General features: G+C 42.5%; 1 protein-coding gene across 3 annotated transcripts in view; it reads right to left on the bottom strand.

Annotated features, from left to right (window-relative positions):
- Window positions 1-5,014: 5,014 nt before the first annotated feature.
- ccdc9 (coiled-coil domain containing 9) overlaps window positions 5,015-23,578 on the bottom strand; it is a 33,624-nt gene continuing 15,060 nt past the window's right edge. For 2 of the 3 annotated variants that reach the window (XM_083914045.1, XM_083914046.1), the window contains exons 10-15: window positions 18,257-18,377; window positions 17,896-18,022; window positions 15,585-16,086; window positions 15,276-15,452; window positions 13,818-13,967; window positions 5,015-8,136 (exon numbers count right to left, since the gene is read on the bottom strand). In XM_083914045.1, coding sequence (XP_083770171.1) covers window positions 8,132-8,136; window positions 13,818-13,967; window positions 15,276-15,452; window positions 15,585-16,086; window positions 17,896-18,022; window positions 18,257-18,377 — 1,082 coding nt within the window. In that variant the 3' untranslated portion in view covers window positions 5,015-8,131. The remainder of the gene's footprint in view (window positions 8,137-13,817; window positions 13,968-15,275; window positions 15,453-15,584; window positions 16,087-17,895; window positions 18,023-18,256; window positions 18,378-23,578) is intronic. The other variant, XM_083914047.1, reaches the window with a different exon arrangement.

Below are 23,578 nucleotides of genomic sequence, written 5' to 3'. Positions count from 1 at the left end.
CACAATTTATGCTACTTCTGCTACAGTACAGTATCGCTTTAAGTTCCTCTAGATACCTGAATAAAAACAGCATCCTGCTGTGGAAACAAAGGAAAAGTCAATCATTCATCTATAGGCATATCTTAAAAAAGAAGTCTCCATTAGTGCAGAGCGGGGGAGCTCAGAAGGGACGTCCTCGAGGGGTCTCGTGGCTCTGGGAGTGAGATCTTGAAGGGTTTTTGAGGGGAGTGCAGTCGGATCTTTGGGTCCATGATGAGTTCTTCAGGGGGAGGAATGTGATTTATTTGGGGGTTCTTGAGGGGTTGCAATGGCCATAGACCTTCACAACTGCGTTCTCAGGGTTCTCTTATGTACTTGAGAGGGTTCAATAGTTGAGAGTTCAAGGGGAGGATCCTCGGAGAATTCAAGGTTTTCCAGGTGGAATCAGGGGTTCTTCAGGGGGGTCTCAAAGCCCCTGAGCACCCACACAGGTGTTTTCAGTTAGCCAGTTGATTAGACCTCTGCTCAGGACTGTGTGGGTGTGTCCGCTGTGATTGATCGACATCTTCTTGAGTCTCCTGTTCGCTTTGTTTCACCTGTTAAGGCGGGACAAAGCACACCCGCATCGTTCGTAGTGGTAGGACATTTATGACCTCATCAACTCCTTTCAAAGCCCCGCCCACCTTCAACCCAAGCAGAGGTCTAATCAGCCAGGGTAAGTGAAAACACCTGTTGGTGTTCAGGGGTCTTGAGTAGGTCTTGTGGGTTCTGTGAGACACCATCTGGGTTTATTGAGGAGGCGGAACATATTTTCAAATGACTGGAAAGTGCAAGAGTTAAAGTTTGTATATGACTTTAGGGAGAACCACTATTTAATACCTCACACAGTGAAACACCCCGACACTGAATGAAGAACAAAGAAACATCCCGTGGAAGTTTTTAGGACTCTACCAACATGTCCCTATGGTGACAAGAACATGCTAAACACAGAAAACTCCTCAGGACTGGGTGTTTGGGTAAAGCTGGCAACAAAAACAACAACTCCCCACCTGCACCCTGCATGCGGAACACTGATGCACCCCCGGCAGCACGTGTCCCCTCTGTCAGCACCCTAAACTGTGGATGCAGTCATGCGTCCGTCCCTGATGCAGCCGCACGTCAGGTGTGTGTGTGTGTGTGTGTGCGGTCACCTACATCATTCGTGCAGATGTGTGCGCTCGCGTGCCGTATGGTCATCCTAGTATCGGTAAGCAGTCGGTGCGGTTCGGTGCCTCGGTGCTGGTGATGTTGTACGGCGGGTTGGGTGTCCAGAAGAACACATAGTAAATCACCAGGATGAACGCGGCCACGGATACGCAGAGGAAATAGGCGATCGCCATCGCCACTTTCACCCAAATCTTAGTTGACATGTTGACGTGTTTGGCCCGCAGCTCCCCGGGATAGCTCGGCCTCCGCTTCATGTCCCCGTTTAGCTTCTCCGCGGTCACGTTGACTTGCCTGCCGGCCGCTTTCATCTTGGTGTCACCGCTAAAACCTTATCCAACGATTTTTCCTCCGCGGACTGTTGTGTGTTCATTTGAGTCCGGACAGCAGAGCAAGGTGCCCCCTCTCCTCTCCTCCGGTCCGGGTGAAGGATGCGATCTGAACCGCAGGACAGCTGCTCGGGTCCCGCTGCCTGCTCCGGTGCCGTGTCAGCAGGACGGTGAAGCTCTCCGGCCCCTCTGAGTGCTCCGTGCGCACCGGACAATCTGAACTCACGGAGGCTGTCTCCGGCATCAGCTGGATGGGACCGTTGTCAAGGTAACCACGGTTGGAGAAGCTGCTTCCGGTGGGACGTTTCAAAATAAGACTAAGTGTGACTGCAAGACAACAAATCATTAATGGAGATAAGTTGAGAAATAAGAGAATATTTGGACACAATAATGAGGTAGTGACTGAGTGGTGTGATTAATAGAGCCAAACAGTGTTAACACTTCACACCAGACAATATAAGTAAGGATGTATAAAACTATGCGTTTTTATTAATATATAGATGTAATTTAAATGTAATATATAATGTGATGCAGTCAGTGTAACAATTCAACTTAAAATATTATGATCGATTATGATATAGTATGGGATATGAGATATAGTATAAGGCAGTGGCTCTCAAACTTTGGACACGACATACCCTCTCAGAAAAAATCAGGCTCTCTCAAGTCCCACCACTAAGACCAATGTTCAAATACAGCAAGGGAAGGTTTATTCCTCATCAGAAGGTTATTTAGTGTTGACTGTCTTCAGCCACAGCCACACTGTATGAAAGGGTAGCATCAGAACTGACATGTCAGTGTTTTCAAACCAATCATTTTACCTCTGCTTACTATCTTTCCATCTCAGTTTAGCTCATAACTCATGACCGTAATATGAGGCAGGCTGATATTGAAACAAAGATATTACAGGAAATGAACTTAATTTATATTACATTTCAGGGATCTTAAAAGTTTAAGTATTTTCTTAGTTTTATATTCATTTAATAATTAATCTTTCCTTATTTTTATTTTGGAGATTCCTTTAAGTACCACCAGTGGGATAAGGTAAGAGGTAGTAACATGCCTGTATAATATATGTTACGGTACAGCAATAAAATAGAATATCCAATGTAAAAACAGTAAAATATGGATGATAGTATAGTATAATATAGTGAAGTATTGTAAATGAAAGGGATATATAAATACAGTATAACAGGGTAAATCAACCTATACAGTGAAGGGGGTGTTTAAGTGTGAGAGCAGCTCAAAGACACATGTAGGCATAGAAAAAAAGTAATACATATATAATCAAAATACAACATAAATTGAAAGTAAGAGTATTTATTTTGTTTTAATGTTATTGGAGGGGTACGTGTTGTAAAAACAATAGGCCTACTACAGTTTTAAACCTATTTAGTTCACTGAATCATTTAGTCACGCCCATTTCTCTAAATACAGTAGGGCTACAGGCTACAGAAAGCAGTGGATTTTTTTATTTTTTTGAAAAGGATAGGAGTAAAAAAACAAACAAAACATTTATTTTGAAAGAAAATACACCCCGTTTCCGGTGACGCTCCGTGTGACTCTCTGTCGCTTGACGGAGCTTCGGACGAGGAGGGGCTGAAAGTACGCAACACGTAACGATTGGGTCATAGTTTGAGAGAAACGTCCCGCAGCAGAAGGTGCCAGAGATGCGGCTTCACCCACAGACCATCCCCGCCTCGGGTCCTCTCCTCCAGCCCGCAGCATCCGCGCGGCAGTGGGTCGGGAGAGCCCACAAAAGAGACACGGAAACCAGAACGAAGCTTTCCCCACACAGATGAGTCACCGGCTGCAGTCACATCATGTAGAGTAATGCAGTCCCTGAGCGCTGTTAACGGGGGATGAGAAGAAGAGCTATGGGGCCATTCTTCTTCTTCTTGTCCTGCAGCAGCCCGCAAGGTCAAAATCACGCACAAGACGAGAACAACACGGGTATTCAATGTGTGCACGAGGCAGAAGGGATTGAGACTGACACACTGCCTGGTGAGCGGGACATACATCCACGCGTCTGTGGTGGATGAATAGTCGCACCCGGGTTATCAGCACACATATTGCAGTGGATGTAATCATCTGTAGAAGGCGTTTTTAGTCCAACATGGACGCACAATATTCCACCTGACACTGAGCATATTTGTACAGCTCACGTGCTGGTCCCATCCATGTGTGAAAGGCATGCAGTGGAAGTGCCCTCTAGGTGCCCTTCCAGTGGAGAAATCCTGATGAAGGGTTGTCAAGGGAGTTTTGGATACTTGTGATTTATCAATCATAACCTTTATTAGGCCAATCGTGAATCCTGCATTATCTAAGGGAAATGGTTTAAACACAACCTGCTGACTGTTACCTCATCCCACAACCTGACATGGTCGTCCTGTTTGTACATGGCTGAGTAGGCCTGTGATGATGAGTGGGACTACAGCATGACGTGACTCCAGAAGAGACAGGCACTGTGTGGCCCATGCATCCTGTTCTGTATGGATAGGCGACAAATCGTTATTGCTTGGATGTGTGTTGGTAAAGAACGAGTCTGAAAACACAGTCCAGCTGAGCCTTGTGTTTTTGACCTCATCTGTCTTTTGTCTCCTCCTTAAAGGGAGCATCACTGTCAGGGTTCAGGGCCCCTCCTTCTGGTTCTTAGCCTGGTGCAAGAGGCGGCTGGAGTGAACATTTTTCTAAATAAACCACGGAGAGAAGCTGATCCTGTTTGTTTGATATTTATTGGCCACAGCACAACACAGTCATATACACTCCCCAGCCACTTTATTAGGTGCACCTGGTGCTTATTAAAGTGAAAGTGTGTGTTCTTCTGCTGCTGTTCCCTCTCTAGGTAGTGTAGTAGGTGGTGTTGTGTGTTCACAGATGCTCTCCTGCATTCCTCTGTTGGAACCGGTGGATATTTGAGTTACTGTTGCCTTTCTATAAGCTCCAATCAGTCTGGCCATTCTCCTCTGACCTCCGGCATCAACAAGGCATTTGTGCCCTCAGAACTGCCGCTCACTGGGTATTTTCTCTTTTTGGGACCATTCTCTGTAAACCCTAGAGATGGTTGTGCGTGAAAATCCCAGTAGATCAGCAGTTTCTGAAATACTCAGAGCAGCCCGTCTGGCACCAACAACCACGCCACGTTCAAAGTCACTTCAATCACCTTTCTTCCTCGTTCTGATGCTGCTTTGAACTGCAGCACATCCTCTTCACCATGTCTACATGCCTAAATGCACTGAGCTGCTGTCATGTGATTGGCTGATTAGAAATCTGTGTTAACCAGCAGTTGAACAGGTGCACCTAATAAAGTGGCCGATGATAGGCTGCCCTTCATGCTAGAAAACATGCACAATGGGGACATTTTTATATTTCTTTCACCCCTGACCATGGTGCTCTCACGCCTCCAGAAGAAATCAGACCCGACTTCAGAGAAATACATTTATTGGCTAAATGAGAGAAACAAAAACAGTTAAAGCAACATGTGCTTTACATTTCACGTGGGTACAAACATCAGGGCTTTCCCTGATGTGACGTGTGATTTTCATTTAATCGACGGCTTTGACAAAATTAAAAAGCTACAATTTGGGATTCATGCTAGTCCTGATAATCTTTATGAAAACAGCTGCGTGACTTCACTCCGAAAAGGCAAACCTTGTTAATTCTCAGAGGGATTTCATGTATCAAACAGGAAGACATTGTAGAAATGGATATACATTGGAATATCTCCTGCCTTAGGTACAATCAGTGATCGAAGCTCAGAAAAACAAACATCCATAAGCAAAAAAAATGTTTTTTTCATAGCTCACAGGCTACATTTTGCACAAACACCCAACTGAGGAATGTTCATTTCCATTTAGAAACTGTACATATTGCGGCTCTTTCGATCCGAATGGGTCATTTTTATTCCTCCGATACAGAACGCGAAAACAGTGAAACAAACTCAGTCTCCACAGGCATGATTCAAAGACTTTGGAGAAAACGGCTCAAACTCAAAAACAAACCAAACTAAAAGCCCTTGGTCTGCTGAGGTATGAGTGAAGGCTTTATTCCTTAATAAACTGTCCATTACTCAAGCAGTATCAAAGTTACTACGCTTCAAATGAATGAAGGTCTTTCCAAATAAGAAACACGGCTGTTGAAAAATATATATTTAACATAAAGCCAATAACACTCTTTTCATACCATGAAGCCATTTGGGAACGAGACCCTTGACTTTAAAAACAACAAGAAGAGGCAGTGTGTCACCTAAAGAGAGGGAAACTCTTACCAGACGGATATGAACAGGTTTCTCTGTAGAACTGCAGATTCACACAGTGACGGCACAGTCTGCGTCGGTTCATTTATGAAAATGCTTTATGATTGTGACGCAGAATAACATAATTAAAATCAGAAATCGAAACACCTCCGCAGAGTACATAATTAGTATCTTGATGGATTGAGATGTGGAGGTCAGGCGGTCTGTCACAGTGCCCTCCAGCAACACACATGATCCTTGAAGTTATTGAGGGCATCAGCCCAAGGACTGAACATCTGACCACTGAGGTCAGTTAGTCAACAACAGCAGGCCTGCACAGCTGGCTCTGATGCAAGACATAAACAAATAAATTACACTTAAAACATCATGATATACCTGCTGTGAAGCTCATGTAAACAGTCAGGCTGAAGGATTCTTATTGTTGAAAGATTAGAAGTTAAAAAAGAAAATGGAGTCAGTTGGTCTGATATCGAAAAGACAAGAATGTCCATGACCAAGTATTTAAAGGCCACAAAATAAAACCAAAAGCAGGGCAGACTGGAGGTTGTGAACACCAATGGAGATCGCAGAGATGACAAACAGTCACAAGAAAGCCATGTTGAGCACCGTCCTGACTCACCACAAAACACTGACAACAGAAGTTTTAATGTTGCGACAAAAAGCTCAGAGCAACTCCAGCGAGAGCAGTGAAACTGAGGTTCAAATGGACTCTGAGCTCACGCTAACAGCCTTGTTGCAGTCTCTAATCTAACACTGGAGCTTGTGAAGGAACTGATGGAACCAGTGTTTCCACTGCAAGGTACCGCTCGACTCCACTCACATGTTTGGGATCAGGGCTTTTCCAGTGAGGATAGCACCTCATCATTGTAGGCGAGCATTTCAGCTGATCACGTTGTAGCCAAGGCTACCTAGTTTTGTGGCTGTTGTGAAAGTCAGGATTTAAATAAAATGGTAGCCTACTGACGATTCTCTCTGACCACAATATCAGAGGCGTGCAGTGTTTTAACTCAACCTTCTAGTATAGGCTCAGCTCACTTGGAACCTCGACCAAAGTGGTACCCAAAAAAAAGGGCATCGTACTATCCACAACTTTTCTAATAGAAAGGCGAAAATAACTGCTCCAATGTGTAACAAACTGAACTGGAATGGGCTGTATGGTGGAAACGCAACTGTAGCTAACTGTACGCCTGCTTACAGGTGGAGTATGACTGCATTTGTGGGAAAAAAAGATGTGTACGCCTTTTGGAGCTCTAGGGGGAGCTGCACAAAGTCTGGTAATCGGATTCAAGTGGTGTCACAACAGCCAAGTTGCATTTGGGGTAATGTAGGCGCAGTGTTTTGATGAGGAAGAAAGATGCAAGGAACGAACGTTTGAAAAAAAAAAAAAAAGAGGGTTTTGGTGCTGGAGTACTCTCTGAAAATATAGTAACCTAGTATCAGCTATTAACATAGGCTTCTAGTAGGTATGTTTGACAGAAGGGCGCCACATGCCAAAGGTGAGAGAGGCAAAGTTCATCCGATCAACCGTGGATGAACTGATCATGTTCCAGCTAAAACTATCTGAAATGAGCCACGTCTGTTCTGCTGCTGAGACATTTGAGCTGAATGTTTTTAAAGAATGTGGACCACCTGACAGTCTTTTATAATCTGATATCAGGTCAGTAAAGGGGATGTGTTGGGATTTGCTTTCTACGTACAAGTTCATTGGAAACCCGTCTACACTGCCTGCTTCGTTCACTGTGGACTGGCCTGGCTCAGCAAACATGGCTTGGTTTAGGTCAGTGCTTAGTGTTGACGGTCAAAAGACTCTGCAGGAGACCGGCTCAGCCTATAACCAGTCAGTGCTGCAAACCACATTATTGTTGTCACCTAAAACACCTCTAATAGGTCACTGATGGGTCAGCCGATTCCAGTTTACAGTCTCTCTGGACTCCATTCATAAACTTAAAATCTAAAGGGGGAAGATTTTGCTTGTTGCAGACTTCTGTGAAATTCTGACAGTGTAAAATGAATAAAAATGAATAATTCATTAACTTCTAAAGATTATTCCCAAATAGTTTTCTGTGAAAACATATCCACATGTGGTCTTTTGCACAAGATCAGATCACACAGTGGAAAAAAACCCCACTGTGAGAATAAAACATTTTGAAAACCAGCGACTGACGCTGATTTTACATTTCATATCTTAATACTTAACAGAAAGAACAAAACACGGTGGCGGCCCAGAGGAGATCAGACACACTGATCCAAAAGAAACAGCTGAGAGAAAGAGAGAGAGAGAGAGAGAGAGGTCGGTCCATGGCGGCGATGCAGTCCATCTCATGTTTCCATCCTCCTCAGAAGAGAGTGTTTGTTCCCAGAAGCTTCAGCCTGTTGATACACACAAAGGGAGGAAATGGTGATGCATGTGTGTGTGTGTCATTGTGCTTAATGCTTTTATCCAAAGCACATCATTTAGAGTGGGCCGCCCTGGGGGAAAAGTCCACACTGTGACTCTGGCAGCACTGGTAACATTCTGCACATTCAGCTCCTCTGCAAAAACCGTTTAACGTACCAGATGTATAAAACACTGCCTGCTCTTTAAGTCCCGGCCGGCATTTGATCATGTTCTAGACCCCAATGTTGCAACAAAAGAAAACACCTCATCGCAAATAAATGATTTTCAAATATACGACACAGTAGAAAGATTTAAGTTCCCTACAGGTTCAAGAACATGTGGCTTTCTAAGATCAAAGTAACGTGGGTTTGATATAAATGAAAAGAATAGGACCATAACATCTGCAATTTGTGTCTGACATTTGTTGCATGCTTCCCTCATCTCTGTGTCTCTTCTCTCTGCTGTCTGTGTCCAATGAAAACAGCTCAGACACTCTAGACATAAAAGGAAATGTTTGACATGTTGGAAAACACACTGGTGACAAGATGCATGTCTTTATGCCAAACAAGATGCTACAGTAAGGAGCTGGCTAACTTAACTCAGCACAAAGACATCTGTCTAACATCTGTTAGAAAAGTAACAAAAGCCACTTAGCAGCGCCTCTAAAGTTCACCATTAAGTTATATCTTGTTATTGTTAATGTGTAAAACACAAACGTGTAAAAACTAGAAATCGGGCCAAGAAGTGTGGCACATTACCCTCTCAGACAACATAAACCGGGGTAAGTAGTGAGCTTTAGAGGTGCTGGTAAGCAGACTGTGTTACCTTGAAACAGATCCAGGGGTTTCCCCGTTTCTAGTCTCTGTGCTAAGTTAGCCAGCCGCCCGCTGTAGTTTTCCACTGAGCACATGATAGTGGCATCTATCTTTCCTCAAAAGTTGAACTTTTCTATTGACATAAAAGACAAATGAATAAAACCATCAACAATAATGAATATAATCATTTGCTGCTTCCCTGCATATATGAAAACTATGTAACAATAATGGACAGCTGAGACCTGAAAGCACCACATTAGAGGAGGATGGTTAGTTGATCTGCCCAACCTTTCCCATCATGCTTTCATTTCTGAATCGGATTTTGAGCACTGACTGGAAACATCACGGAGCAGGTTTGGTGTGGTTTTTTTTAATTGGGTGTTTTCTGGTACTTGAGTGTCCGATGCCCACAACCATCACAAGATTTAATTCAATCAGACTTCAAACGATCTCCCTTCTGTCTTCCTGATTATCTGCCCGGCGAGCTGCGGCTCATTTCCTCTGAAAAGCCTTTTAAAAACTTAATTGTGCCTCTAATTTCCCTGGTTTCCTGATCTCCACCATGACACCAACACACAACTGTACACTCTCTCACACACAGACAATTACGTCAACAGACAAGTGTGTGTGTGTGTGTGTGCGTGTGCGTGTGTGTGCATGACACAAACACACACCATGCCCACGCGAGCTAATCTGACTTCTGCTGTTTATCGCTCATGAGTCAGCTGAGGCTTCTTTGCCAAAGAACAAAAGAAGAAATATTTCCTTACAATTTAAATGTTTCATCCGGAACATTCATCTTCTACTGAACATCAGAAATGACTTCACTTCTCTAAGCATTCATCAGAAAGTGTGATTGAACAACAGGGGCTGTAGAGTTTGTTAGAGCCACTAACAAGTATTTTCATGAGCAATACAGCTGTTCTGATACCTGTAATGCTGGCATCTGTAAGGCCGTATGTACAGTATATGCACCGATCCCAGACCATGTCATTTTAGCCCTGGCATTTTTTTATATTTCTGTTCTTTTTCTGTTATAACTGACTGAATAGTTCTGTGGCACTCATACTCTGTATGTATGTGTTCTACAAACCTGAGCCAGGCTATAAACAATGATAGCGATCATACCACATCCATACCATGTTGCTAATATACAGCTGTTCAAAAAATTATAGTATATATGTATTGTTTTTAACGCAATAGTATTAGATAGGCACTCAATTATCTGATACACATAAGTTCAGGTATCTGAATCGGGAAGGAAACATTTGTATTGGAACATCTCTTATTGTCGATCATCGACAAATTGTTTTGTCTATAAAAATGAGAGAATTTCCCAAAGCAAGGGGGGGGGGGGGGGGGGGGAGAAGAGACTTCAGGTGCCTTATTTTATCTGACAACAGTCTGAAAGCCAAATCCATTAAGTTCACTGAAGCATCAGGTCTTCCCACTGACTGACTGATACAATGAATTACTGTATCAAATTAACTGAGGATTAATCACCAAACTTGATTAATCCTTGACTTGCTACTGCAGCTTTTCTAAGGAGTCTGACAACGACTGACATCTGGACTTCTTGTGGCTATTTCATATCTTGTAGCGTCCTTTTGACCTTTTAACTGCCACCTAAATTATACTGGAGGTCACTCCCTCACAAATCAGTCCGCTGGTGCTTCAACCACCTGTATGTTCCCATCTCCAACTCTTTAATGCAGACATTTGGTTTTGTTTCTTGGTTTCAGGATGACAGTGGGCATTATTAAAGGAAAGAGTCATTCAGTCCTCTTGTGGTTTTCTCATGTTTTACTTCCACTTCTAGTTGGAACAAGTTGATCTGAAATCTGTTTTCCAAAAACTTAGCTTGTGGTTGGTGGTACCTCTTTGGCTAATGGCTAAGTGGATGGAAGGAGAGCATCCAAGGACTTCCTCATCCAGCCTGTGGTTTATTCACTTAGCTCACTCTTAAAACGCTATGTGCAGAAACAGAAGATGGACGGATAGATCAAATGAGGCTGATTCTAACGGCGACGAGCAGTTCCTTCTCCCATTGGTGGCTGAAAATGTACACACTGATCAATCATGGTTCCATGAGGTGCATTGGATCCATGTGGCTTATTTTACTGCATCAACCCCGAGAACAACAAGAAGATGATTTATGGGCTGGCATTGAATTAACAGCAACTTCACAAAAACAATCCATTAAGTGTTTCATCAGGGGAAATGAAACACAGTCGGGCTTTTGAAATACTGCCAAACTCTCCTAGATGCCAAAAATAAAGTCTTAATATTGTAAGTATGTGTATTTTTCACATCAGATACTCATAAGTGTAATAATTTGCTTTCTGTAAGTTTATTTCCTACATGATGTGAATGCCGTTTCAAAGTATTCTCCACACTGCACACTCCAGACTAACTCTTTTGTTGGCCCAAAAGTTGGCACATTTAAAAAATATCGAGAAGAAATAGTGGAATCTGACCATAAAATACTCAGTACCCATGTACTCGGTATTTCCTGAGCTTTTTTTCTGGTAATTTGTAATCCGTACCTTGCTGAAGCACGCTTCACGGCTAAAGTCTAGTTTGATTGACCACTGGGAGTACAACTGTGCGGCACGCTTGCCGGCCACGGCACGGTTGAGATAGGTGGGCTTTTGTAAAGCACGGACACACATGTACTGGCACGAGTGTGCACATGTACGAGCACGAGCACAAGCAAAAACGGTGAGACAAAGCTAAATCTCAGACGGGTGATGACATATAAGCAAGAAGCAAACGAGCAGCGCCCAGATCATTTCATGAAATGTGAGTACAACGTGCCTTGGCCGCGGGGGAAGAGGGAGGGGGGCCAATCACGCTAAAGCACGGATCATCTAGGCCAAGTGTGAGTGCGCTTTTAGACTGAATATCCAAAAATTCAACTATTTTTTGACTTGAGAGAGAGTGAGAGAGAGAGAGAGAGAGAGAGAGAGTTTCACAACACCTGATCACAATCAGAATGAGATTTATTGCCAAGTAGGTTTTCACTTAAGAGGAATTTGCCTTGGTGTTTGGTGCATACAATAAACATAAAACGAATACAGGTAAAAATAAAAGCAAAGTACTGTAACGGCCAAGACGAAATATACAAGAGAAATATTACGAAAATATCCTATTTGATGTGGTTTAACTGGCAGCTGTGTTTTGAAATATAAGATATAAGATTACATATGCAAAAATATGTTAAAATGAATTAAAACCCATAATGATATTTACAGACATAGTTACTGACATTATTGGAGTTTATTGGAGAAGACTGCCCTACAGGTGTGGAAAATTCTTTAGTTCACCCAAAAATATAACTCTCAAAAAGTATAGCCCGCTGCTATTATTCAAAATGAATAAACAATAATAATAAAGAGATTTAAACCCCTATATTAGATTTTAGCCAAAGTTGTGGATCCTGAGAGAATCACACACTCTCCCTGTTATAGTAATATCATTCATTTTTGCAGGGACAACATGATCACTCCTCTGCACCTGTGCAAGGTCTAAAACGATATTTCAACAATCTTATTGTCATCAAGCATTCCATGAACAGCTCTCCTTTCACTAAGCACGAATGAATGAAAGCCAAAAAAACAGGCCTGGACACCTCTGGAGTAAATACGGTCTGAGATAAGAGTGATTTGTTGACAGAATCCTTAAAAAGAAGGAACTGGACACACTGATGTCCTACTACGACCCTGGATAAATACGGGGCTTAATTTGTGAATAGATCCAATTTGGCTCTGCTCTGATACATGTCGTCATCCATGTTGGCTGAAGCATCGCCCTCTCAATCTGTGCACCGCCTCAAGAGCAGATTTGTTTGGGACGTTCGAAGGCAACTCCTGCCAGCTAACACATTAGCAGCTGACTAACATGTACATTCTTGGCACATGTTTGTTGTTTTTTATTCTGTTCATAACTTATTTATCTATTTATTCTTAGTCATTTTTTTGTCACTGTTGCAATGTCTGCTCTATGTGCCTTCACCGTTAATTACCCACTGGGGACAAACAATGATTTCTTGAATCTTAACTCTTTGAGTCCTAAACACAACAGGTTTAACTACTGGGATTGAGGCTCAAGACCTGAATACAGTCGTATACATTTCATTTATGACTGTAAAACCTTTGATTTGATCTTGTGATTAATGACATTAAAACGTTGTTTGTTTGGGAGGGCACTTGAGCCGGAGACATGTGCTTTCTAAGACGCCATGGATGTACAGAAAACAGGCTCACATTTCACTTTGATACTATTAACACTAAATAGTCGTCCCTCAGCAGTAAAGAATGTGTCATTTGAATAACAAACTCTCATTAATCTGAAGGAGCGAGAATGTGAGGCGTCACACAAAGCATTGGTCATGCAGCGGCGCAAACATGGTCATCCCAGCCACAGAAGGAATGAAATAAAAAACAAAAAGGTTTTACACTACAGGCAGGTGAGAACAGGTGCAGGAAGGATAGGGGCAGTACACAACACACAGGGAGTAAATACAACAATGACCATTACAGGAGGTGGAGGCAGTCCATCACAGGAGGAGCAAGAAGACAGTCAGGTCCAAAAGACAGGAAAAATGCTGAGAATACAAATATATCTTCGGATTTGTCATGCCACCAAACAGCGCCCACCGTTATTTATTTATGTGGAAGGGGGAAAAAGCGAGGCTGAGTGAGCAGGACAATCACAATAAGGAGAGCAGAGATGAGGATATCAAACAACAACATTCACAAAAATAAAAAAGTACAAAGAAGCGTGAGAGGAGCGTTAGAAGCGTGCAAGTTTTTTTTTACAGTAAGCCACAGTCTCAAAGTCACTGATATGGACCGCACCTGAGGACGTCTGCTCCGAAGACTCCAGAGTCTCTTCTGTCGGAGCAGCGTCGGTCCCGACGGGCGTCGCGTCGTCATCTCCCGCTGACTCACAGGAGCTCTGGTCAGCCTCCAGGGCAGCTGGAGAGGGAGGAGGGGTGTCCAGTTTGTCTGTCAGAGGGAAAGGGTCTACATCACAGTGTCTCAATATATCTAACTCAGTGCTGCCCAATCCTGCTCCTGGAGGGCCATTGTCCTGCATGTCTTAGGTTTCTCTCTGCTCCAACACACCTGAATCTAATGATGTGCTCGTTATCAAGCAGTGAAGCTCCTCACAGGTTTGAAAATCTTTAGATTCAAGTGTGTAAGAGCAGGGAGAAACCTGAAACATGCAGGACAGTGGCCCTCCAGGAGCAGGGTTGGGCAGCCCTGATCTAACTAATCTCTTCAATATTTTTGACCATGCAAGAACACTTTCCACCACTTTGATCCGGACCGAAACATGTCAACAGCGGAGTGGATGGATAGTTAATTTTTTTGTTCTTACAGATATCCCTGTTGCCCAGAGGATAAATCGAACTGACCCTGATTTCCTCTAGTGCCACCATGGGCTTCACATTTGTGTTTCAGAGTGAAATATCTTGACAGCTATTGGAAAGATTGTCACACACGCATATCCCCCTCAAGATGAACTGTAATAAGTCCAGTGGTTCTTTAACTTTTCCTCTGGAACCAACATCCGGTCAAATGTTGTTGTTGGTTTTTTTTTTTTTTTAAATGTCCCCATTTATGATCACATACCTGCAAAACTAAAGACTTTCCCATCAGCATCAACTGTACTTTGCGTTGCTTGCTAACATGCTAAGTTAAGATGTTTGTGATGAACATTATGCTCATTTTAAACAGCAATAACTGATTGTTTATGGACCCTTGGGGTTTGGCAGAAATTAGTTATGAACACAACACCTTTAAAAGTTGATATCATGAATTCGTTATCAAACAGTTGTTTATTTACACATCCAGAAATACGATCATTCAACTGTCGCGTTTGTGTCCACCTGATAAATGTACGTCCAATATTTTCTCTTTCAGCTGCGTTTTTGGTCTCCACCAACTCCTGAGGGAAATATCTGACTCCTCTGCTACTAAATGCGCAACTATGTTCACCAGCTAGTCTCTAACTGTGTCTGTGTGTGTGTGCTGCTGAGCAGGTAGTGTACAGTCAGAGAGAAAGCTGTAAAAAGACGCCTGCAGCATCTGAAAACAAAACTGTGAGAGTGGTGAGTCAACCAGAACAGTAAAGTTGTGGGCCGGACAGCTAATAAATATAATAATAATAAATTATTAATAAATTATAGCTGCTTTAACATCAGTGTGTTAGCATTTAGTTTAACGCTCCACTTCGTCAAAGTACAGCCTCACAGAACTGCTAGCATGAGTGCAGACTCTTAGTCGCTGTTTTTTTTTTGTTTTTATTACCTTGTAAAGGAGCAGCAGGTGTATCCTGGTCCTTCATCACAGCAACCTGGATGACCTCAGAAGGGGCAGAATCAGGCGGTGGTGCTGCAGGGGAGTCTGTGGGGACAGACTCTGGTTCAGACACTATCACAGTCTGCTGGGCTTTAGTCTCGTCTGAAGAAGAGGAAATGTCTATGGCTGAGCATGGAAGACAGAGAGGGGAGAGGGGAGGAAGGGAAACGAGAAAGTAGAGATGAGGACAAGACAAAGACAAGAAAGTCGAGCAGAGAACAAGGAAAGAAAGAAAGAGACAACTGGACTCTAACCCACCTGTGTCCTCTTTCTGTGGCTCGGCAGCAGCAGCTGGGCCCTCTGTCTCCATCTCAACCTCCAGCTCCTCCTTCTTGGAGACCGGGCTGGTCTCCGAACTGGGTGGTTTCAGTGGGCTCTCGCTCTCTATGCTGATCCGGGGCGAATGCATCTCCATCTCCTCCCCCCAGTCTGATACAGGCTGGTGGCTGTCCAGCGGGGAGAAAGGGCTGAGCGGCTTGCCCCCCTCAGGTGACTCCTGAAGTGCTGCCGGTGGGGGGATGTGGATCTTTGGCCTGGGAGTCCGCTGCTCTTTGGGGCTTCCTGCTGACGTCTGTCGAGAGCGTCGTGTGGGAGATTTAGGGGAACCGTCTTTGCTTGTGGCTCGTTTCTCTTTGCCGGTGTCTTTCTTCTCATCGCCCCTGGAGTCGTGATCCGAGTCACTCCCTTCGTCGTCTTCTCCGTCACTTGCATCTTCCCATTCTTCGTCGTCCTCTTCTCCGTCTCCGTTATCCGCCTCCACCTGAGGAAACAAGGAAGAAGTGAATTACTGGCAAAGCAAAACAAGATCTTTTGTTGAGCTTCGAGGTTTGATCTCCACCAACTGCTGTGGGAAATATCTGGCTCTGTAGCCGTTTTTACACATCGTTCACCAGCTAGTTGCTAACTGCGTCTGTCAGCCATTTGTTGCTGAGCAGGTATACAGTAGGTTTTTAACTTTTTTTTATTTTTTATGTAGGTGCAACCGCCGCCCAAAGATGATTGTTCATTTTCTGGATTAACTCGAACTGTCAGTTTGATTAAAAGTAGAACCCACAGCCTGCTGGAACAAAGGCCTCAAAAGGCTAGGCCGAAAGCCTTCGCTTCCATGCCGTCTCCCCCACAACAGGTCACACCCAGGTGTGAATCCTCCAAGGCACCTAAACTGTTCATTGGCTGAATTGACCCCCAGGTGATGACATCATCCGGGCCTATATAAAGTGAAGCCCCCCATCTCTCGCTCTTTTTCTACTTGATCTTTTCTACCGGATCATCCTCCTACTCTTCTCTATCTCTACGCGATCACTCAACTCCAGGAGACCAGCTTCCAGCTGTCCCCTCGGCCCTGGACCTGGCCTATGGCGTGGGATCACTACAAAGGTTAACCAACCGGTTATCCTCAACTGAGCACAGCACAGAGCGATCTGTTTCCTCTTTTGCCTAAGAGCCACAATCAGACAAGACCTACCACGGAGCTTTCCTTCTTCACCCAGCCGCTGGCATCAAGCAACGCAAAACATCTCCCATCTCATGGACTGGTAACTAATCACCAACTGGGCATTACTACATGTTATAGGACACACACACACACACACACACACACACACACACACACACACACACACACACACACACACACACACACACACACACACACACACACACACACACACACACACACACACACACACACACACACACACACACACACACACACACACACACACACACACACACACACACACACACACACACACACACACACACACACACACACACACACACACACACACACACACACACACACACACGCACGCACACGCACACGCACACGCACACGCACACGCGCACACAAACATACGTTTGCTGTTAGCTTTAGTTAGTTTATGTGTTTTGTTTGTTGCATTTATTAACCTGTTAATAAATGTTTGTGTTTACCATATGTCTGATTATTTAATATTACACAAAGATGAATGAGCCAGCTTCTACTAAGAAAAGAACTTTTAAATCTTTCAACTAATTAAACTATTATATTTATCGGTGTTTAACCCTTAATTAGTAGTTTAATATATTTTGTGAGACTTTAATATTAGTTATCACTCCGTCTATGACGGTGGTGCCCCGAGGAACTCTGGTTTAACTAGAGTCATTTTTATTATTATCTTTGATTATTATTGGTGATAACTAATATTTACTTGATTAACGGTAAGTTTATTGTGAATACTCAATCTCATAATCTGAACGTGAGTCAAGGCAATATATTTGATTGGTTCTCCGTGTGACATTTTTAATAAATTGAAGTTATTAATTTTTAGTAATTTTTCTTTATTAATTTCCATTATCAAATATTTCATTTGATAGTCACACTATTGATCCAATTAAACCCAAAGTACCTACATTTAATTCATAGCTTCAAGAGCTGATAGACACAGAGACACCCCATGGAGTTAAAGGGAATTGCAGAGTAGGATGATAATTCTGTGGGTTCATCACATCACAACGGCCTGGTTTGAGTGCAGGAACCACCACCTCCTCCACCTTTGTATTTTTAAACTAGAAAAAGTCCCTTTACCTTCTGTGCTGTTGGAGGTTTGGATTTTTCCTCCTTCTTTTTAGGCTTCTCCTCTGTCTTTGTCTTGTCCTCTTTTTCCCTGTCCTCCTCTTCTTCTTTCTCTCCTTCCCAGCGGTTGTCATGCATGCTGTCAAAGGCATCCAGATATGTCAGCGTTTCAACACACATCACATCAATGTTAGAAGCAGCAAACTAACAAATAACAAAAAAAAGCACATCATTTCTCCTTTAAAGTTGTCGGTCCATCTTTCAGTGCTAAAGAAACAGCGTCTTATCCGTTCTACAGCAGACGTGTTTGAGTATGAGTCTTCAGATGATGTTTGGTAGAGGACAGACTGCGATGGCATCTGTATGTGTTTACCTGTAGCTCGGTTTCTGTCCTCGGCCCCTCCCTCTGCCCCGGTCACCTCGTTGCCCCGGGCTCCTGCCCTGGGACAGGAAGTCGCCGAATGTCGGAGTTTTAGGAGGCCGCTTACTGTCGTCTGGAAGAGAAAAAATGAAGTGTAAACCACATTGCTTTTTTAACACTTGATCTAACAAAGTTAGAGTGAAAGAGAGGAGGGACTGAAAGATCAGAAAATAAATGGAGGTGTGATATGCTTATGTATAGGTTGTTTTTAAAGACAGAAACCACAATTCATGATCCAGATGGAGCATAAAGTGTCAATTACAATAACCTTACCTTGGGTAAACATACGGTATTCTAGCAGCTGCATAAAATCCATTTAAAATAATTCCTTATTTAATATTATTTAATCCAAGACCACAAATAAAAAAACTATTTGTGCACTACATTTATGTCATACTAACATCAGGGATCAAATGATTAACATCCACAATATTCAGCATTTTTACCATTATCGGAATTTTAAAAGCCAATAAAATCAATTAATTTAAAAATAGACTGGAGCTGCTCCGGTGGGCGAGCAGAGCTGCATGTCCAACGTTTGGCAGCAGATTTCACTGAAGTTGTAATAAACATCATGATCCAATACAATGAAGTTGCAAAAGCACACAGTTTTCCCACTGGGGACATTCTGCCGTTAGTAATAGCAGTTAATGGGTGTCACCTCAGTTGTATGAGAGGAAGAGAGAGTGAGACAGCACATGGACGCGGGCAACAGATGTATATCATAGTTTACACTCTCAGATGTATACAAGGCTTATTTAAACAAAGTTTTGTGTTGGAGTTAGTATTTTTTTAAATTTTGACACTGAAATTTTAATTTGTCATGAGAAAGTATAACAATATGTATATTGGTTACCGGTCTGATCCCTTCTGACGACGTATTTAGAGTGGCGTCATGTATTTAACACTAAGAACTTTATTCATCCCGAGGGAAACTTTTGTGCAGCAGTTGCAGTACAGTGCAGGAAAGAGTATAAATGTACTGAGTGCAAATAAAAACAAAATATAAACAATAAAGATGATCAATAACATGCAAAAATCCAATTCACACCAAGTAACAGTTTTTAAGAAATTTGAAAGAGTGTTGAGTAAAACCAAAGCAGTCTGTCTGTGCTGCTGCAGTCAGAGACTCTGCCGATGTGATAACATCAGAGTCACACCTTGTGTGACAGCAGTTGCCCTGCAGTGACAATCAACTGCAGAGTTCATCATCTGAACTGTGGGACGAGGTCAAACGTCTGATTGATAGCTAGTGGGTGATGACAGCTCTGCACGGGAGGGAAGATCTTACAGAATTTAAAGAGGAATAAAAGGGCTCAAGTAAAACACAGATGCATGTTTACAAGCACTTCAGACTATATATATATATATATATATATATATATATATATATCCCACAACGGACATTTAAAAAAGATCCTGCCGAAGGGTTCGTGGTGGTCTGATGCAGAGGATTTCAAGTAATGACAGTATAAGTCGGAGGGGGGACAATTGCGCTAAAGCACGACACGGATCATCAGGACCAAGTGTAAGCGCGCCCTAAGAAGAGCTATACTGGCTTCCATGATACTGCATATAACGGAGAAAATGCGTCTCTTTAACAGATTTTTCTGGCCCTTGATTATGATTTGCATGATGAGGTGCATTCCGTAGGAAAACACTGTACCAACACACACCTGTGACTGCATCTCCGGCAAACAAATGGTTTCAAAATGTCAGATTTTGATGTATTGGGTGGGCTTAGCGTGAGTGAGAGAAGAGGAAGCTAAAATAAGAAAGGGGACAGAAAAATTACTGAGAGAGAAACTGCAGAGCCCGGAGGGCAAGAAACAAAGCTGGGTCCTTTTGACTACATTGGCCGCTTTCAGACCTGCTGTAAAGAGAAAGATCTGGCTATTTATCTGAAACCTCGAGCCAAACCAGGCTTTCTGTCAGTTTTACGTCAATGTGAAAAATGAGCAAGGTGAAAGAGAAACCATGTCAGTGGGGACAGTAAGCCCCAAGAGGTCTTGGTTGTCGTCTCTTATGGCTTTATTTTATCTTTATTTTTAGCTCTTTGAGGCTAATGAAAGGAATGAAAATGCTCACAGATAAGGAGTGTGAGAAGAGGAGGAGGTGGAGGGAGGAAGAGCAGAGGATGGAGGAAGTAAGGAGAGGGAAGGTCAGAGAGTGCAGAGAGGGGGGGGAGGGATAAGAGCTTGAAAAGGGAGAGAGGAGGAGAGGATGTGATAAAGAAGAAGGTCAGGAGGAGAAAGATACAAAAGAAATGAAGTGAGCAGTGAAGAGAAAAGGGAAAAATTGAGAGGATAAAGAGATTGAACAGAGCAGCCCGGGGATGTGAAGAGGACACTCAAGTCATTTCAGAAATTAGATACGCACACACACGTACACGCAGGCTTTAATGTGGAGCAGGTGTAATGTCATAATCAGCAATATACTCTCCAGTCAGACACAAAGAAATGAAAGAAACCAGGACTGAACAGCTGTTAGAAATAATTCTCAGCTTTGGTTCGAACTTTCTCACAGTGCAAAGACAGAAGACTTGACTTGTGATTCATTCTCACTGATGATTTGACTTTCTGACCACAGAAAAGGCAAACATCACCCAGGAGGTACAAGAGGAGGCGACATAAGCACTAAGAACGGTTTAAAAGTACTATGTTTATATGCACACAAATATTCCTTTATTATTCCAAAGATGAGAATATTCCAAATTTGATACGGGTTATGTAAACAACATATTCTGAACGGATATTCTGAATAAGGCATGTGTGATATGCTGATATTACAGCCCGCTTTCTACCTGCACTGCACTGCGAATTATTCGTTATCTTGTCATTTTCTATATTTAAAATAAAACTGTCTGGGGTAGAAATGTATGCCCAAAAAGAAAGCCCACATTCCTACTTTTAACCATAATGAAAGATCCCATCAACAACAACCCCAAAGTGTTGACAGCCTCAGGGAAAGACTAGCACATCTTTACGGACGCTGTGTATGGCTGAAGTACACTTGAACTGGCTTTAGTGAAACAAATGGCTCAAATTCAACGAGGCCTGTATGGGTTAATGTTTTTTTTAGGACTTTGTAAGAACTTTAAAGAGGATTACAGTGATATTAGAAAAACATAAAATATCAATAATTAAATCAGGAGTTGTTGTACATTAATATGCAATTGTGTTAAGCAGAACATTTTGCATGTTACGTTATATACTATAACAGCCATTGCTTGATGTTTTTATACTTTTTAAAAACTTAGTTGTACTAAAGTGTAATTCTGGCATAAAATCATCCAGTGGTCTTTTTTCGCCACTCATACATTACACATACAGTTTTTTTTTAAAGGAGAAATCGAGTCGAGTCACTAACAGCCAGAAGGGGCTTACACTGCTTTGCTCAGGGTAGTACGGTGAAGGCATTGAATCTGCTTTTTTAATGTTATTTTGAGCAATATTAGTGGTAAAAAAGCTTTAAGTTTAAAAAGTTTTAATGCCTTCACCGTACTGCCCTGAGCTAATCACTGTTAGCCACGTCCGGCTGTTAGCGACTCTACCAGATTTCCCTGTTAATAGTTCAAAAAATTGTCTCGATTGCTTAATTGATTTATGTAAGTGCCAAAAGAGACCATGGGATGATTTTAGGCCAGAATTATACTTTACGCTCCTACCCATCAAAGAGTGAGTTAAAACAATGGTGATCGATCAAATGACCCACTAATGAAAGATCTTCTACTTGCCTTTATGCTGAGTATTACAATATCCGTGTCTGTGGAGACATTCCCTCCCTAGTTGTAAATAGGTTATGCTGCGTTCACTTGTACTCTGAAAATTGGGACTTCCAACTTCTGAGTCAGGCTTGTAGTAAGGGCAGAAGTGTCATAGGAACATGTGTGTGTGTATGGATTTGAGAGGGTAACATAAAGGGAAAGGACTACTGGAAGTAGAGAGGGTAATGCGTTTCAATAAAGTCAACACACAAAGTGACCATGACTGTGACAAAATGGAGGCTCTGAAAGACCAGGTTACATCTTACTGCCAAAGAGGCTGCTAGAAACAAGGTGTCTCAAATCTTACGGAGTACTTTAAATGAAAACAATTTAGGTTGTACGTTTCTAATACATAAACACATGGTGAGACAGAAGTGCAAGCTATAATTAAATCATATTAATGACAGTGAACTGAGTTGAAGAAAATGATAAAAAACAAGGGCTGTTTTTTTAAGGCAAGTTAATGAGTTTGGCTTTGTGTGCAGTGGTTGTGCTTCAGACAGACACACATGAAACACACACACACATACAAACAATATGATCAAAGTCTCATGCCGTGGTCTGACCTGAGGCCCTGCCCTGAGGCTCTGTGCGAGAGTTACGCCCCCGGGCTGCAGAGAGGACACACATACAAACACATTACAGTAGACGCACACACCCTGTCCACGAGATAAATCAAAGACATCATATCCATGTACACATCATTAATCTTGCTACCAAGCCACGGCTTATTAACACCAGTGAGGTAACTGATGTGAGACACTGACATAAGAGATGTATCGTAGGGCAAAGGCTGCTAAGATGTAGGCTACGTAACAGTTTTTGTTTTCATAAAATGTTGATTTCATAATGAATTTATTGCCATGATTGAATTGTATCTTTGCATCTGAACATTTTAAACTGATCTTTACTTTCATGATGCTCTTAAACATACATATATCCTTATATAAAAGCCACTCTTAACATAAAGTTATTATTGCACCTGATCAAGTGGAGATCAAAACTGTGATTATTTTGTGATCGTCCAACCCTGGAAAGATTAGAAGTTAAACTTTTGAAATCTTGTAAGTGATCTTCTCCTTGCTTGGCATCCCCAGACGAGTTCATATACTATACACATTTGGATTTCGTAAAGGAGTCATCAAAAGGTGCAATGCAAAATATCACTTTTCGAATGGACCTACAACCTGTCAGAGCAACAAAACGATGAAGTGCAAAGCGACAGATGCGAGTTGCTGCCGTGCTTGGTCCGATCAGAAGCAGGAAAACAAGGCGGCCGCGTCACAAACTGAGTTTTGTGAGCCTGGTAAGCTGCTGAGGACGAACGGAGAATACCAGTTATGTTCACTAACTACATTGAAGCACGTCAGTCTGTCGTCATCTTTTAGGAGCTGTACTCGAAATACTGAAAAAAGTGGGCTGAGACTGCCTTATCACAGCTCTCACACACCATGGCCCATTACATGACAGTGTAGGAAATGTAAAAATTATTTAACCGAACTTTGGCC

The sequence above is a fragment of the Echiichthys vipera genome, assembly GCF_963691815.1.
Source record: "Echiichthys vipera genome assembly, chromosome: 5".
Lineage (NCBI taxonomy): Eukaryota > Metazoa > Chordata > Actinopteri > Perciformes > Trachinidae > Echiichthys > Echiichthys vipera.
This window is presented reverse-complemented; position numbering and strand designations above follow the sequence as displayed.